The 17,950-nt window shown below is 41.2% G+C and overlaps 2 protein-coding genes across 4 annotated transcripts in view; one reads left to right on the top strand and one right to left on the bottom strand.

The window, feature by feature from the left end:
• Positions 1-5,020, top strand: part of ptn (pleiotrophin) — a 53,609-nt gene extending 48,589 nt beyond the window's left edge. For both annotated transcript variants that reach the window (XM_081604290.1, XM_008400396.3), the window contains exon 5: positions 4,156-5,020. In XM_081604290.1, the coding sequence (XP_081460416.1) occupies positions 4,156-4,211 (56 nt within the window). In that variant the 3' untranslated portion in view covers positions 4,212-5,020. The remainder of the gene's footprint in view (positions 1-4,155) is intronic.
• A 724-nt stretch (positions 5,021-5,744) lies between these two features.
• chrm2a (cholinergic receptor, muscarinic 2a) overlaps positions 5,745-17,950 on the bottom strand; it is an 84,130-nt gene continuing 71,924 nt past the window's right edge. For both annotated transcript variants that reach the window (XM_017302827.2, XM_008400395.3), the window contains one exon: positions 5,745-14,021. In XM_017302827.2, the coding sequence (XP_017158316.1) occupies positions 12,471-14,021 (1,551 nt within the window). In that variant the 3' untranslated portion in view covers positions 5,745-12,470. The remainder of the gene's footprint in view (positions 14,022-17,950) is intronic.

The following is a 17,950-nucleotide window of genomic DNA, read 5'->3' as shown; positions in this document are numbered from 1 at the left end:
AACCTTTCTGTAAGTGTGACTGAAGATCAGACTGAGTTTGAGTTTGTGTTACACTCCAGGTTCACCTGTTTACATCACTTCCTGGATGCGAAGTGACAATCTTGGAGGTGTGAGAGCTGAGGTGAAAGCAGAAGCAAAGCAGGGACGACAGAGGTCCAGACGAAGAGATGCAGTCGGTGGGAAGCTGTCTGCAGGAAGTGTGATTTCTCGTAACTGCCTGTTGGAAGATAAGCCATGGGAAGCAGAAAGGCTACTTGGTTAAAAATAAAGAGAGTGTGACAATATTACAAATGTGATCTTCGGCAGTGGGATCAGAAAAAGTAAATTAAATGTTTGGCTTCCCACAGCTGGACGGATCTGTGAAAACCAGCGATTCCGAGCATCAGTGTTGAGGTTTGGAGATGGCAGCTGGTCGCTGTGAAAGGGGGCAAAATTTGTCATTTACACACTCCAGAGGAAAGAACAAAGAACAGACACTGACCGAAATGAGACACGAGTTCCTGAAGAAATCTCTCTTCACTCAGCTGAACAGGAGAGCGAGCAGCATGGAGCAGGGTGGGGGAGCATTTGGACACCAGATTTGGTTTTAGATTTAACAAAAGTCTTTGTTTGGATCAATCTTTAAAAATTGTGCAGAGCACACTGGTGCCTCCTTCTGAATAAGCAGGTGGTGCTCAGACTTGAAAAGTCAAAAACATGCTTTCACAGCCAATGCGCATTGTATCGCTGCTTACAGAGCACCTGGTTACAGAAGGTAGCGAACCAAGAGGGGGGGAAAAGCTCAAGTTTAACTGTATCCAAGTTTAGAAAACTTATTTTTTTAGCATTTTTATTGCAACAAATAGATGTGATGTTCCAGTTACAGAGCCAAGGAACCACTGGGGGCAAATAAAGCTCCTGTTAAGGCAAAGTTCAGGCTCAAGTTCAGGCTTAATTATATTTGGCACTTGTCCCTGGGTTTCGCTCTAATCTGTGACAGCCCAGTGGTGATCAACATGAAATACAGCAGCTGCAGCTGCAGCATGTGTCTGCTCATTTAAATGGCTCCTGTTATCTTAAATACATCTTTTTTAGCACTTCAACCAGGAAACGAAATGACCAACGGATGAGGACGGACATTTAGCATCCCCAGAACACTGCATCGTTTTAGCTTTGTAAATTAAAATATTGAAAATGAATCGATTTCAGTTAAAACAGGGAGTTCGGATGGCTGAGTCAAGGAAAGTTAAGTGGAAGAAAAAGGTGCAAAGACAACATTTTAGCCTTGAGACGCTAAATTGGGAAAGACGAGAGTAAAGCAGCACAGAATCTAAGTTGTTTTGAGGTTGTGGGTAATTTCAGTCGCTGACGATTTCTGGAGGCGTTTTTATCAAGTCCAATCAAAACGAGTCAAGATTTTAAAAAGAACTTTACAAGATATTTCTCAAAATAAGACGGAAACACTTTTCAAAGAATCCAGTAAATAGTTTGTATTCAAGTAAACGACGCCCGGTTTTTACGTCTGTCCTTCTGAAACGGCAGGAGGAAAGCGTCTGGCTCCGGACATGTTTGAGCTGTAAAAAGTAACACCATCTTGACTCCCACTGCGTTCGAAAAGCAAAGAGATGCTGTGACATCCGACTTGCAAATGTGGCAGAAAGCACTCGAGCCTCCTGAGTGAGAGTCCCTATCTCACATGGAGTGGAGAGAACGACGTGTGAGAGCGAATCCTTTCCCTCTGCAGGGAGCAGAATACGCTGACGCCAAAAAACGAGAGGAGGAGGGGGGGAAAGAAAGGGACGGAAAACATTCCAACAAATTAAAGCAAGCAATCAAACGGGACGGCGTAGCAATTTCAGTATTTGCATGCTCGAGAGCACCTTGTGCATCTAAATTCTGCTCCCCGCCGAAAGTTGGCAGCCGAAAAGAAAAGATTTCCTGGAGATTTTCTGAGCGACGCACGGCGAGAATGTTAAAAGGTGGAGGCTCCGCCGCTCAAATCTCACTGACGGAGCATAAGTTGCTGCAGCTCCAAGCTGCCTGCCAGCATGTTATTAAAGGATTTGCGAGTTGTGGAGGTGTCCTTTCAACATAATCCCTGCATAGGAACATTAATTTAGGGTTTAAGTATTTATATATTACCACCATGTTTCCAGATGATTCCATACATCATCTTCTTTCATTAGAGATTGAAACTCATTAATTAGATCCGCTCAATTTATTCCACCGCCAGTTGGAAGTTTAAAAAGACCTTAATGAAAGTGCTGCACAGTGACTCATTTGGCATTTCACTCATCTGCCAGTGGTTTGTGTTAGGTTTGGTAAAAACTATTAAAGAGGGAAGATGTGATTTGAGGATTAATCATTGTAAAAACAAACCCAACATTTTAGTATTTTTATTTTCCATGTTTTATAAGCCACTTCAAACTTTGATTTAAATGGCTGCAGGAACTTCTCAGCCATTTCAATCATCATCAAGTTCTGCAGGGAACTGCTAATGACCCAGAACCATAGAAACCACTGAAACGTCCAGCACACCGACCCGGGACTGACTTCGGACGTGTCTGAAGCAGATCGAACGGCATTAACACGGCGGATCTTCCTGAGGTGACGATCCTGACACCAAAAGCTTCACGACAGAAATCCGATGACACCTGTGTTAGGAGGGACGGCCCCAGAGACGCCATGACAGTTACTGGAGCAGACGATCTTTCTCACTGGCTTCGTCATAAGTAGCCTAAAGTCGTATCCAGATCTCCAACTGGAGAACGGCAGTGTTTGTTTTTTGTGTTTTTTTTCCATTTGCTTGACTTTCTGGTTGCGTTCAGTTTACAAAGTGACGCTCCATTGCAGTGCCGGTCCAGAACGCGGGCAATATTACTCACCATCTCACTTCTCACGGGTGACGTGAGTGCTTGGGGAAAAAAAGAAAATAAACTGTTCAACGTGATTTATGACTCGCCCTTAATTGAACAAGTTTCCCGTTGCTTATTTGCATGTTCGTCCAGAACGAGTGCGCACCTTCTGGCGTGTGAAGATGCCCTTCTTCCCGGTGGAAGGAGGAAGAGGGGAGAGGATGCAGAAGTCATTTCCACGATGCTGCGCAGTGGCACAGTTGTTATCGCCGTTTCCTCGCAGCAGGAAGGTCCTCAGTTCCCAGAGTGCTGGCTCAGGCCATGGAGTTTGCATGTTCCCCCTTTCACCTGTTTAAATCCCCCTAGGTGTCTTCATAGTTGTTGGTTCTATTTGTGGCGTTCTGTTATTGCCTGATGATTAGTCCAGAGTGTAGCTACTGGTCACAGACACCAGTCCTTCCTTAATGTTGCAGTAGAAAATTTTAACCTTCCAATTGGTTCTGGTGGAAACTCAGTTCACTGCCTTTTGTTTTCCAAAATCAAACTCTCTGAGTTTGCTGATAAAGCTGCCAACTTATTTAAAGGATTAAATCAGTTGAGCTACAAATATTTTTTGATAATTTTGAATCTTTTATTTGCGCCACTAACATAAAAAAACCCAGAAGACTCTTCAAGCACCTCTCAACAATGTTCATAATATTTTATTTAATTTTACTGATGTGGTAAATCCGTTGTGCTGCAGCCAGATGTTTTTGTTGCATGAGATGAGAACCAGAAAACTAAAAGAAAGTGGATTTACTTTTAATGCACGTCCTTTCGTAAATGTTTCATAAAATGTTTGCATTTTTTTGTAAATATTGGCCTTAAACTTTTTAACGTGTGCCTTTTTACATTTCTCTGGTAATAAAATCACCTGCCTCTAGATAAACCAATCTTTAGAAATTGGAATGAAACGAGAGACTATTTGACATGCAGAAAACTTGATGAAGTAATAAACTTAAATAAACGTCGCTATCTGCTTACACACAGAGCTCACAAAGCAAAAGACATGGCTGCCAGGTGCCACTCAACACTAAACCTCTGTTTTACATAAACCCAGTGGATCCGTCTCATCAGTGTAAACTGGGTCACAGTACAAAACATTCACAGAGGCAAACTAGCTGATTAAAACCTGCATGGTTGTTGCGATCAGAGACGCAGCGCGGCTCCTCTTCATGGAGACAATAGGATTTTTCCTCATTTCAAAGGTGTCACCTCTGGCGGTGAAGCTGTTATGGGGAAGGACTGTAACTATATTTACTCTGCTTGTCCTTTCTTGCAGATGCAAAGAAGCAAAAGAAGGAAGGGAAGAAGCGAGAGCGCACCCCAATGGACTGAGATTTGTTTTTATTTCATGCCAGCAAAGAGGAAGAAGACTGTGGGAAGACGAGCGCCGCCCCACCCCAACCTGCTTCCTGTTTATCTGTACTGTAGGCTGACTTTAGGACACTCTGTAGTTTTGATGAAACCAGTAAAAACATGAATTTTAGAGCCATATTGTACTTTTTTCTTTTCTTTTCTAGCACCCAGTAAGAATCATCATGTATATTGCTGTAGTAGACATAATACGATGTGCTAGGGACGGATAATGAGATGATTTGTTTACTAGTGCTTACACCTAATTATGTTATCTCTCGGATTAGTTTCTGAAGTACAAATTGCCCACAATTTGTTTTACTGTTCCACACCCCAACTCTAATTTGGAAAAAAATAAAATCAAACTTTGGCCTGTGCTCTAATGAGGCAGTTTGTTAAAGAAAGTCCCCAAACATTTTCACCTAATTAATTTGAGTTGCAAAGAAATAATAAAAAAAATCTGTTTTTCAGTGTTTAGCAATTGCAATTTAACAAAGTTTTTCAGTCTGTGGTAAATTTCCATTTATAATTTAGTCTAAGAGCTTCACCATGAGCGTACAAAATGTCCTTTTCCTCTGTTGTACCTTAATTTACATATATTAATAACTTTCTCCTCAATATATCGTGACTGCTTGAGGTTATCACTTCCTTTGCTTCCTGGTACGTTTCCGATACTAAAAAAAAAAAAAGTGAATGAAATGTAGAGAAAGAAAATACCAAAAGCATTTAAACTTTCTGATGTCACCTCTGTCAATATAATGCAAATAAAAAAAATAAACATCTCAAAACAAGCATATTTCACCCAGATTTTATTTAAACTCAAAATCACATCATGTCAGATGAGATCAGTTGAGATTGACGCTTCATTTCGCCCCCACTGTGAGGCATGGTAGTGGCAGCATCATGGAGAAATATGGCTGGTGTGGCTTACATGCAACACTGGAAAATAAAAACCTGTCAGGAGCTGTGAAGGACTTCAGACGGAGATGGAGGTTCAACGTTCCAGCAGCACGACGAGCTAAAATGAAACGTTTTTGATCGAAGCACGTCGACGTGTCAGAGCGGCCAAGTCAAAGTCTGGGCCTAAATTCAACAGAGAACACGTGGGAAGACTTACGTACACTGTTAGCTCAGTCCTGAATGTATAATTGCTGCTTATATATTTTTTTTAAATTTAGAAACAGCAACGGCGTAGCATCTTTATAAAGTAACTTTCAAATTAGAATCTCATAAGGAATGCATACATATTTAATTTTAACTTATCTGAAGAGCTTGTTATGATATTTGGTCAGGTAAGACATGCTTGTAAAATGTAATGTGTGAAGCACGGTGGTGGCAACGTCATGCTGCGGAAATCAGCTCATTCATTTCCTTTTATTATTAACATTTTGTTAATTGAATACAAATTGCATTAAATACAGATAATATCCCTTCTAGTGAATTTTAAAATTAAAAAAATAAATAAACACACAACCATTTGGCTGTAAGTCAAATAGCACTTCAAAAACATCTGTCTTGAGAGCATAAATATTTTAATGTCAATTTTATTTGAAGAGGTTATTATACAATGTAACCACTTAATGCAGTTCATCTTACAGTTTCATAGGTGGCGAGTGATTAAAAACACTCCAGATTCGTTGTTCAGAACAAATAATCAAGAATGCATTAAAACAGAAATCAATACCAATGTTACTGTACAGGAAGTATTAATAGCGGAAGGGGGGACATTCAGATAGTAGCTATACCACGTGTATGTACATATCAAATGTACCGCATCAGAGTTACATATAATGTACTGTCATATAGATATATATATATACAAGGCAGACAACAAACTGCTGAGTTATTTTTTTTCCTATTGCAATAGAAGCCACAAGCCACAGTGATTGAATACACAATGAACATCCAAATATGTAAGAAAAATGGAAAATTAACACTTGAATGTGAGCTGAACGTCTGCAGCAGGCTGTTTGAAGATTTATTTGATGAGTTTTATTTCAAACACAGGTGGGTTGTGTGACCCCCACCCCGCCTTGAAGTTCAGACCAGGGCACACAACCACTTATGGGGAAAAAAAAAAAAAAAAAAGGTTGTGAAATTGCAAAAAGTTATATAGTGTGTCCATTGAGTGAACCGGCTTCTTCCCAGGGTGAAGCCTCATAAATTTACAGGTGAAAATCAAAATGAAAGCCGTCGCCTCTGGGCTTTTGAGCCACACTGAAACTAGTTTTAGCTTCTGTCATCCTCCAGGGTTTTCTCTCGCTCTCACTCGTCTTTCCCGACTGCAGAAATCATTCTTCGAATCCCCTGGACCCCGGCGCTCACATGTGGAAAAGTTACGGTACAGTTCTCATATTGCACAGCAAGAATGTTTTTTTTGTGTGTTTTTGTCTTTTTGCAAATCATAAAACTCTAGAAATGCACATAGAATTACACCCTCTGTCTTTGTATCGCTCATATTTCACAATATTCATAGATCGTAAATAACATTTTCTCAAAAAAAAAAAGAAAATAAAGAAAGAAAGAAGCAACAGACAGGTTGTACACAGATATAATTTCAATACTACAATTCCACTCTGTACAATGATAAAAGTCGCAGATTTACAAAATGTGATAGAAAATGTACAATATTGTGTAACTACATGTAGCACAGAGTCTTTGGAAGCTGTTTTACTGCTGCAACATTATTTTAAAGAGGACAAATTGGAGATCTTCCGTGATTTGCGTCCAATCTGATGTTTTCACACTGAGGGTGTCATTTATGAATACATGACCAAAACTAAAGAAGTCTAAAAATATTTTACAGCAAACAATTTTCACACACAGCCACAAACATCTGAAAGTGATCTGTAATGATGACACACACACACACACACGCACACACACGCAGACTAACCTGCACAGTTTCCAGTGCAGCAGTTGTGAACCAGCCCAGTATATTACCGACATTCTTCACCTCCATGACTGTTTATATTTTTAGTGATGGTAAATTTCAAGCCATTGCGATTATTATGTTAGTTCAGTTTCATCTTTTCATTTCTTTCAGCTTTGAGTTAAAGTAACACTAAAGAATAGGAGCTCAGAGCTGGAACAGGAGAAAAAAAACTAACTATTTAGGTTATATTCAGGAAGACTGGATTTCATTTTTCCTAAATGCTCAGCAAACGTCTCGGCAAAGTCGCACTAAAAATGCCACAACAATCGGAAGATAAAAGGAGCAATTTATTCCTGTCACTCTTGATAAGGCACTTGAAATTGCTCTGTACAATCCGGCGATATACCATCTTTAAAAACGCAAAAAAAAAAATAAAAAATGAAATCTCCAAATTTGGAGAAAGTGCTCCTCTATCCGAGATTGCTGAGGACATTCTCAGCAACACCCACTTCTTCTAGAACAAAAGCCAGAGAAAGTTGTTTCTGCTTAACGCTTGTGTCACAGGTTCTCCGTAGACGGGGTGCAGCAGTAGCCCTTTGACATAAGCCGTACGAACAGGAGCCCAGCTGGCTCTCACGGCACACGATGATCTGATGACCACACGCTCTGTGTTTATCCCAGTACCATTCAACAGACGAACGAATATATGGACATTTTCATGGAATCATAAAATGCGAAGCTTGTGACCATAAAACCACAAAAAAGGAGATTCTGTTTGCAGGAGCCTCAGTAAAACGAGCAGGAGGGACGGTAAACAACTGTGGAACACACACCAGATGGAAGAAATCGCCTGGAACATTAAAGTTCTTGGCTGACCCGTCCTAAAGCGGAGCTAAGGCTTCTCCAAACATGGTCCACTTGTTGGGAGAGTTGGGAGAAAAAGTTTCTGACAGACTGAAACGTCTCCACACATTTCCTGCTCATCTGTGCCGTGCAAAAGCACAAGGCAAGGCACGTCCCATTTTCACAATTTGACATTTTATAACTCCGGCCTTCAGTGTGTTTTATTTTACTTTACTAAGATTTTATGTGGTAGACCAGCACACTGAAGTCAAAGCAAACATACAAAGGGTCTTACAATTTTTTTTTTAGCAAAATAAAATTCCAAAAATTGTAATCAACATATTTCTGAGCAAAAATCCAACCTACTGCATTCAGGAGTCACTTAATTTATCAAAAGAGTCTGCTTGTGTGTAATTTGTGTCCGTCGGCTCCCAAACAGTAATAAAATATACTAAAGTTTGTGCTTATAATGCAACAAAATGTTATCGCTTCTCCTTTGGATGCATGGCAGCCAAACCCCTCCTCTCATGTTTTGCCCTCAGGGCACGTCTTTCAAAGTCAGCTCGACACGAGACCTCTTTGTTTTCACCTTCACCACAAAGTGAGCAGAATAGTGTACAAGAGTGTCGGCCCCTGCTGTGAGCATTGCTGTTTTTTGTTTTTTTTTGTTTCGATGCAACTTGCCCCCCTTGCACCGCCGCAGGAAGTGATAAAATGCCATCGCTTTTCATCACGCGCCGCTCAGACCGAGACCCTCGGACCACCACTTACTCTCCTGCTGGTATCTGTCAAGCAACAGCTAGGCTGAGATTAATCGGATGTTTTCGGAAAGCTTTTTAGTCTCTATTTGGATGTGTGACAGATGACAGACAGACAGGCAGACAGGCAGACAGGCAGAGCTCCACTCCTCCATGTGAAGGATGTAAATTCACATGGGAATTTATTTAACATCTCCTATCCATTCACGCGAATAACCAATAATCATGGTTGTGAAACTAATGATTCACTTTCTCAGTAAGTAATTAACAATCTAGCCAAGTTGCTTCGCTCTGCAACTCAGTTATACTCAGTTGAAATCAAGCCATCTTCTTCCCAACATCAGTAAGACTGGCAGCATCACTATACATATTTTTGAAACAGTGGAGGCAAAAGGAAATATAAAATCTGTAAAAAATAATTCCCTCTCCAGCTCCTTTCATTTATCTTGAAGCATAAAGCTAAAATAATCCTCTCATTCTCTTATATGACATTATACCTAATTTTTCACATTTTGTCAGATTATAACCACAAACTTCTATTTATTTATTTGAATTTTTGTCAAATAAATAATAAAATTGCTCTGATTCACCCAAATCAATAAAATCATTTTTTGAATTCACTCAGTTAGTAAAAAAAAAAAAAAAAAGTCCACCTGTGTGTACATTTGACATGAATTCAGTCAAAAGCCTGTTTACAGCACAGCTATTCCTGCACTTCACTCATCTGGCCTTTTATACCAACATCATAACCAGTGATTATTTGCAGTGCGCAGAGAGGACACAGCAAACAGGAAGGTGCTCTGGTCAGATAAGGCCAAGCGGAGCTGTTTAAGACGGTCAGAGCTGACAGGAAGCTGGACGGAGCTGAATACAGAGCAAACCGACTGCAGGCCGCAACCAACTGGCCGCTGAATCAGAGGTTCAGCTTTCAGCAGCACAACCACCCTGAACATCCAGTCTGGAAACGGTATTTACAGCGTTTTCTAGCTGGGAGAGGGATTCTAGGGGCGAAGCATTAACTAGTAACAGGGTGCTCAACACAATTGTACATGAAATATTTATGTTACACTCGTGACCTTATGAAAATTAGAGACCATGCAAGGATAATGGCTGAGAAGAACCACGCTAGAAGTGGGGCACCGGATTGAAGCATGCAACCACAAGCTGAGCGTGTAATGGGCAGCCTTTAATCTAAAATGTAGGTGTTCCACATCGGCCCGTAATCTGATCAGCCTCATGGTGAGTTTTCATTATAGGATCTGTCCCAGATCTCTCTTTAAAGCCGACAGCCTCAAGGAGCTACCCGGTGCAGGCGTAAATCTCAGCAAAGCCCCCCTACCAGCCGCCGTGGCAACCTCCTGATGGCAAACGCTGCTGCATATTCATCACTCCAACGAGCCAGCCGCATTACTGTAACCCAGAGTGGTCTAATAGGCTGAAATGATGGATGACATGCATGGAAACACGGAACATGCCTCTCGGTAAATTGATATTTTCTCATTTCTCCTGGCGCTAAAGTAAACACAGCGACTTATCACTTTTAATTGAACTACGGCGACTCGGAATCAATGACGAGATCAGATGGAGAGGAGTCGCAACAGGCGTGCGGAGACGTAAAAATAGCCCTTTTGTCGAAATCACGAGGCTGAGACCTGTGATCGGAAGTTAAACTCCACACTTGGAGCGCGCAAGCACACATCAGCAGCTTTACCCACACGCATCCACGAGTTCACGAATTTCATCCTTGCGATACGTGCATCAATGAATCAGAAAGATCAAATAAAGGCATCCACTCCTCTGCATGCTCACGCACACACACACACACACACACACACACACACACACACACACACACACACACACACACACACACACACACACACACACACACACACACACACACACACACACCACAAAATGCCCTCCCACAGACCCCAATGCTGGACAGCTCTGAGCTCCTACCTCCTGTTTGACTCGCTGTGTTCTTAGCAACCTGACAGCAAACATAAATATCTTAATAGCTGCCATAAAAATCAACACCTGACATCCTGTCAGCAGTAAAAGCTGAAGTGACGAGGACTGCGGCAAATGAAAAAGTGCGACTGAACGATTTCATGCCAAATATAAATATTATTTTTTCCCCCTCTTCGGTTGTCTGGTCAAAATGTCTTGATTTATTCACTTCGGCTTTGACTTTAATAGTACATGACAAGTTGTACTAGCTGGATTCTTTGCAGGAAATGTGATGAGGCGGTAATCATAATCTCTTATTATAATCCCCGCTATTGGTCCAAATTGTGAGATTTGGTTGAGTGTGCCCTAAATGGTGGGTCATGCAAAAAAAAAAAGGACTTTTATCCACAGTTCACACATTTTCAGTAGGATACAGAAATTCAGGACTTCACTTTACAAATGGCATATTTTACAGGTGTGCATGCTGTGCCCATCCTGAGATGACATCCCAGAAAACCTTTAGCCATTAGGACAGATTGGCCTTTTCCAGCAGAGTTGCATCTTTTAGATGTTTTCCTACTTCAACATGTGATTGAACCGATTGGTTCACTACTGGGCCAATGCAGAACCTGCTACCATGCTAAGAAGGTCATCTAGCCTTGTGATTTTGACATGCTGGGCTCCTTGCCTCAAGGATGGAATTTCAACAGCGGTCAAATGGAAAAATGTTCAAATTTCAGCCACTGGCTGATTTCTTGCTGCATCCCTAATGTTGATTGTCTTGAACCATCATCAGAAAGTGGCTTTGAAACCATAAAATTTGATGTTTTTGTGCCACCCACAATTTTCAAGATGTCCCTTTAAACGTGGTAAAAATGCTTAGTGTCATTTTAATAAAGAAAATGAGATTAAAGTAAGAAGACTTAGTAGGAACTTTGTATTGTAATCTTCCAAACGCCTCCACAAATGTGAACAATATTGATTAAATGTTGAAGTGAAATAGACTTCTTTTCAACTATCCTGAAATCACAATAGCTGTATTTTCAGTTCTTCTCTTTTGTGTGCAACTTTGACAAGTGAAACTTTATTGCATTAATATTTTATGAAGTTTTGCCTATTGATTTTTACTGAGGCTGTTTTTGTTAAATTGGATGGCGACCAATCAGGATGAGAACCTGTCAGCGAAAACCAAACACTCAATTTTCTATATATTGCTGGTAGGAAGAGCTGTGATGAGGATGATCACACATTGAAAGAAGAAGGCAAGCAAAGAGGCACAAGTGGGTGTGAACGCAGACACTAAGCTAGCACACACCCACATGTGCACACACAAATAGAGTACACACCATTTATATATACAGATATCTACAAATATCTTTACTGAATTTCAACCTTGACAGGTTTGAAAGTTCAGTCAGCCCTATTTTCCCATTTTGAAGCGTTTTCCATACGGCACTGATCGTCTTCTGCCTTTTAGCCTGCTTTCTTTTCGATCAGCTCAGCGTCCTTCTCCGTTACTCCCCTTATGTTTGCTGATCTTTTTTTCAAGGTTTCAAACCTAAATACGTTTTTACAACCCTCGTCTTACACGCTGCTCCTGCACAACACGAGTGACAGCAACTGAATTCAGTTGAATAAGAGTAAAGTGCTACAACAGCTTCTTGAGAGAAATTGGAAAACGGGTGATGAAATGGTAGAAAGTGATTTTGAAATGTTCTTGTCTCAGTCTCACACATTTTTCACATAAACTCGTATGCATGGACAACAACACAACACCCATACGTAGGACATATACACAGTGGGGGCTTGTATTTATCTGGCTGATCGAATGTTTCTGTATTGGCAGAGGAGGAGATGTTTGAATGTCTTTTTGAACGTGACATTACACAGAGCATAGCAGGCTGGGTTGATGGTGCTGTTGATGTAGCACAGCCAGTAACCAATAGTCCAAACAGTGTTGGGAATGCAACTGGAACAAAAAGTATTGATGAGCACCATCACGTTATACGGAGTCCAGGTAGCTACGAAAGCCACCAGGATGGCCATTATGGTGCGGGTCACTTTTTTCTCCCGCGACGGGGCTCCTTTCTTCTTCTTGTTTGGCGGTTGCTTCGTCATCTTCACGATCTTCCTCGCCACGTGGTTCTGACGTTCTGTGGTTGGCACGATCTCAACTGTGGCGTTTGACGGTGTGTAGTAGTCGCCCTTCGGGGACTTGGTCTTGATCTTGATGCAGGTCAGCTTGGAGCCCCCAGCCTTGGCTCGTTGCCGTGGCAGCTGCTGCGTAGCCTCAGCACTGGAGTTTGCTGCAGAGGCGACTTGTTCTTCGTCCTTCTGATTGGAAGCTGCCACACTGCCGGACGTGGAGTCATTTGAGCTCTCCTTCTCTTCTGCAGGAGCACAGTTCTCCTTTGCAACACTGTCACCCTCCGTTTCTACGTCGGCAGTAGACGATGAAGGCCCTTTTCCATTCTGCAGCTTTCCATCGTGCTGGTTGGCTCCATCATCTGCAGTCTGGTTCTGGGAATGCGCTCCGTCTTCCCCAGGAACATTGTTGTTGTTGGGTTTCGGAGTGCTCTCTCTCCTCTGGCCCGGTATCAAAGGTTCTGGGTTTGACCCTGAAGGCTTGCGGTTGTCCTTCTTCACTCGACTTTTGCTCGCTCGCGAGATCTGCCAGTACAGCTGAATCATGATAATGACAGGCAGGTAAAAGGCGGCAATGGCAGTTCCAAAAGTAACAGCGGCATTGGAAAAGAACTGGATGTAGCACTCTTTCTCAGGCACAGTCCGCCCACCAACAATGAACTGCCAGAAGAGGATAGCAGGTGCCCAGAGGATGAAGGAAAGGACCCAGGCAGCAGCAATCATCATCCCTGCCATTTTGGTGGTTCTCTTTACAGGGTAGCTCAGGGGCTTGGTGACACAGAAGTATCTGTCAAAGCTTATTATGAGGAGATTCATGACAGACGCATTGCTGACAACATAGTCCAAAGCCAACCACAAGTCGCACACGACTGGCCCCAGGGGCCAGTAGCCTATTACTATATATACTGTGTACAAGTTCATGGAGCACAGTCCAATAATTAGGTCAGCACATGCAAGGCTAAATAAAAAATAGTTGTTGACAGTTTGTAGGTTCCTGTTCACCTTGATGGAAAGCATGACCAGGATATTGCCGATAATGGTGACCAAACTCAGGGAACCAGCCACCAGCACGATGAACACTACCTCCACGGTCTTGTAAGGACTGTCTCTCTCCTCCATGACTTCGGTCTCATTGCCTTCAGAGGCGTTCCAGGATGTAAAGTTAAAGACATCCATGGCATTTGGTTTCTTTGTTGCCACGTACAACTCGGATGGAACCTGCAAGGGAGCAAAAGAGAAATGTTGAGGTTAAGATAAAACAACAATATGAGCTTCTCTAACTAGTGAATCTCTTCATAATGACATTTGACAGGAAATGGAAGAAGAAGAGGACAACAAAACAAAAAAAACAACTAATGTTCTATTAATCCACTTGAATCAGCATCGTACCTCGTTCTGCGTTGGGCTTTTAGTCATTTAATTCAACAAATCACAATAATAAATTTGGCCTTTAAATCAGTAACGACGACGATGATTAGAGGCACCTTTATCTGACACATTTTTATAATCACTGCAACCATTAGAGAGCTGCGTCATTTCAAACAAAAACAAATTAAAGGAAACTAAAAGGTTATCATCTAAACAGATATAAACGGACGATTAAAAAAAAGCACGTAAAACAATTTAAAACATTTAAATTAATGGTCTTGACATTTCAGATTACATCTGAACACAAAATGTATTTCATCCTTCTAGAAAATCTAGTCGGGCTGCACAGTGGTGCAGTTGGTAGAGCTGTTGCCTTGCAGCAAGAAGGTTCTGGGTTCGATTCCCGGTCTTTCTGCATGGAGTTTGCATGTTCTCCCTGTGCATGGTGGGTTTTCTCCGGGTACTCCGGTTTCCTCCCACAGTCTAAAAACATGACTGTCAGGTTAATTGGCCTCTCCAAATTGCCCCTAGGTGCGTGTGTGCGTGTGTGTGCGCGTGTGCGTGTGTGTGTGTGTGCATGGTTGTGTGTCCTGTGTGTCTCTGTGTTGCCCTGCGACAGACTGGCGACCTGTCCAGGGTGACCCCGCCTCTCGCCCGGTACGCTAGCTGGAGATAGGAACCAGCAACCCTCCCGACCCCACTGAGGGACAAGGGTGTAAGAAAATGGATGTTTGGATAGAAAATGTAGTCTTTCATTTATTGGACAATTGGATAAATTGTATGTCAGATATTAGATTACAACATTTGCCAGTTGATCTACAAAAGGGGAGCGATCACTGCAGGTTCACTTGAAGCCCGACCGATAGTCTGTGTAATAAACCTTCAGTTTATGAAGTACTGCTGTGTTTCTGTGATGTGGTTTCCTCTCAGTATGGCCAAAACTCTGAGCTACTCAGTCGCTGTGGAGACTTATCACACTTCAACTCGCCATAAATATCATCCTGTTGAAAGATGAGTTGTTTTCATTTCACTCCTTTCACCCCTAGATAAGCTTTATTCTGTTGAGAGAGCCGTTCAGCATCAGTTCAAAGTGAACGTAAATTCCTGTAAGGTCGTGTTCAGACAGGGATTTAGTTCTCAAATACGACAATCTGGCTGTTATTTGCAGACGTCCAAATTTGTGATTTTAGTTTGTGGCTCACATCTAAAGACCAAATATTTGTACTTGAAACAAATAGAAAAATAATAATAATTTTTAATCACAATGTAATCCTGTCACTGGGACTGAAGTATAGCTGTTTTCTGGTAATAATCCATAGCATGCCCTTTTAAATATAAAAATACATGTGATTCAACAGAATAAACATATAATCCTATTTAATAAATTACAATATGTCTTCCAATTTATTGCATTAAACTGTTATTTTCATTGGTTTGCTGTAATATTCTAATCTTGGATGTTGTGTTTTCATTAGCTGTAAGCAGAAGATTATTATAATTAACAGAAAAAATGGCCTGAAAACATCAGTCTGCATGTAATTAATCTATATAATACATTTCTCTTAGTAAATTGAATGTTTAACTCTAAATGAACTTTTTAATAACATTTTAATTTGTTTATTATGACGGCATTGCAGTAACATCTGCATAAAAAAAAGGAGTGAAGAGAAAAATCATTTACACACAAGATGAAATGGAGGATCAGTCTGTGGGAAACTCCTTCAGTAACATAAAGAAAACTGCAGGTCACTTCTGTGAACAGACAGTTTTCAAAGCAGATTATTTTTATTTTAAATGATTTGATTTAAAAGTAACGACTCTCCCAGAGTGATATTAGCTTTCCAGTGAACATTTCATGAAATCAAAGTAAGTGGAGTATTGTTCTGTGGCTTGGTTTTGCCATTTTGACACAAAGTCTTAAACCAAAGAGCCTAGTTGCTGAGTAACTAGTGAGCATTCACTTATCTGCTGAGCCAGAAATCCCTTATCACTGCATTAGCCATGGAGCTAAACTGGCCTAATCCCCATAAAAAGCATAAATCCACTGATTAACATACAAAAACATGAACAATACCAATGAGACACACTTGTGGCTCACTTGAGACGCATGGATTAGAGAAGTGAAGTGGATCATTTTGTCCCTTAACAGCTCTTCGTCCAAGTCTGACTTCCATAAGCTTTGTCCCACACCTGAAATCTCTGCCATAAGTCGTAGAAAGCCCAAACACGCCAATCCACTTTAAGCTAACTGTAGACAGCTGTGAATATGCAAAAAGTATGGAGAATATTTGCTCCATTTCTCATTGAAGTAACGGGGAAATACAAGCAGTCGACATGGGAAGCGTAGATTTTTTGCCATAGCCGTCAAGCCCTGTTCTGCCTATGATTCTGCAAGTTGCAAATCTGTTTTACTGGAGCTAAACAGAATCATCCTCACTTTAAATTCGGCTGGTGAAAAATACTGGCACTGAAACCTGCTGAGCTCGAGTGCCATCGTGATCACCTGCAGAGAGCAGCAGCAGAGGCGCTCCTAGCACAGCTATCGATCACGAAGCTTACCTGAAAGTTTTAGAGCAACAACTGTGGCAGAGCGTCACCATTAATGTTCACCTTTCTTTGAATAACACACAATTCAGTAGAGTTTATGAAGTACAAACAGCTGTTGAATGTTTTCCTGAAACTTTTCAAACCTTTCACTCCAAAAAAAAAAACAGAAAAGCATTTGATTGAATTTGAGGCCCTCCATACAGTAATCCTAAATTCAGCTTTTTTTGTTTTGAGTAAAAATTGCGACAGTCGGTCTCTGCCATGGGAGGATGTGAATAAATGAGCTTGAATATTGCTCTGTGTTCAGAGTTGGGTGTTCCTGGAGCCAGGCTCACTAGAGCTGAAAATTGCCTGTGCCCTCAGGGAAACGGAGAAGGCCAACTTCACCGTTTTTCACAACTTCTGTCCTGACTCTCTATTGTAATGGATTCCAGGCTGGTCAGATGGACAAGAACATCCAACAAGCTCACTGTTTTTAAAAAAAAAATCACATATCAGCAGCTGAGTCAAAAAAAAAACAAAAAAACTAGGCGCTTCCAATGATGTTGCTTCAAGCATGTATAGGTGTTACATTTTCACTAGTGGCATCTGTGTTTTTTCACTTTGCAGCATGCACCTCGCTGCCTTTCATATCCTATCTGTCATTGTTGAACAGGTAACGCCCAAAGCACCTGCCAGTGCTTTTGATGATTACATGCATTTTCCCTGCTGGCAGGCTCCACAGGAGTGTGCAGGCTTAGGGCCCTCATTTAGCCTGTGTTTGTGATGCAAAACCAATCATTGCTGCTGCACAGGGTCTCTGTAGGGGAACCTCTGAATGATTTTTACACTGCTTGAATGCTGTTAATCATTACTTACACAACATTGGCTCAAGGCTTATATGTAATACCAAACTTATACATTTCAGTTTGGTGTCCAATGAAGAGAGCGACTTGAAAAAATATATAATAATGTAAACAATTGATGTAATTATTTTGTGGACCAATAACCTAAAACCTTTTCTGGCTTCACTATAAGTTTGCGTTCCCGCTTGCAGGATATTGTTTCATTAATTTTAACATGTTTATAAGCTCTTCTGCTGATTGGCCTGTCAGGGATTGTAACAAAAACCCTAAAGGAGCGGCGCTGAGGCATCCGAGTGTCTGCAAATATTCTGAAAAAAAAAACCCCAAATTGACAGGAAATGAAAACTGTCCTGATAACCATCAAAGCAGAGAGAGGTTCTTATGTAT

Source organism: Poecilia reticulata, chromosome 23 (genome assembly GCF_904066995.2).
Source record: "Poecilia reticulata chromosome 23, P_reticulata-male-v2, whole genome shotgun sequence".
Lineage (NCBI taxonomy): Eukaryota > Metazoa > Chordata > Actinopteri > Cyprinodontiformes > Poeciliidae > Poecilia > Poecilia reticulata.
This window is presented reverse-complemented; position numbering and strand designations above follow the sequence as displayed.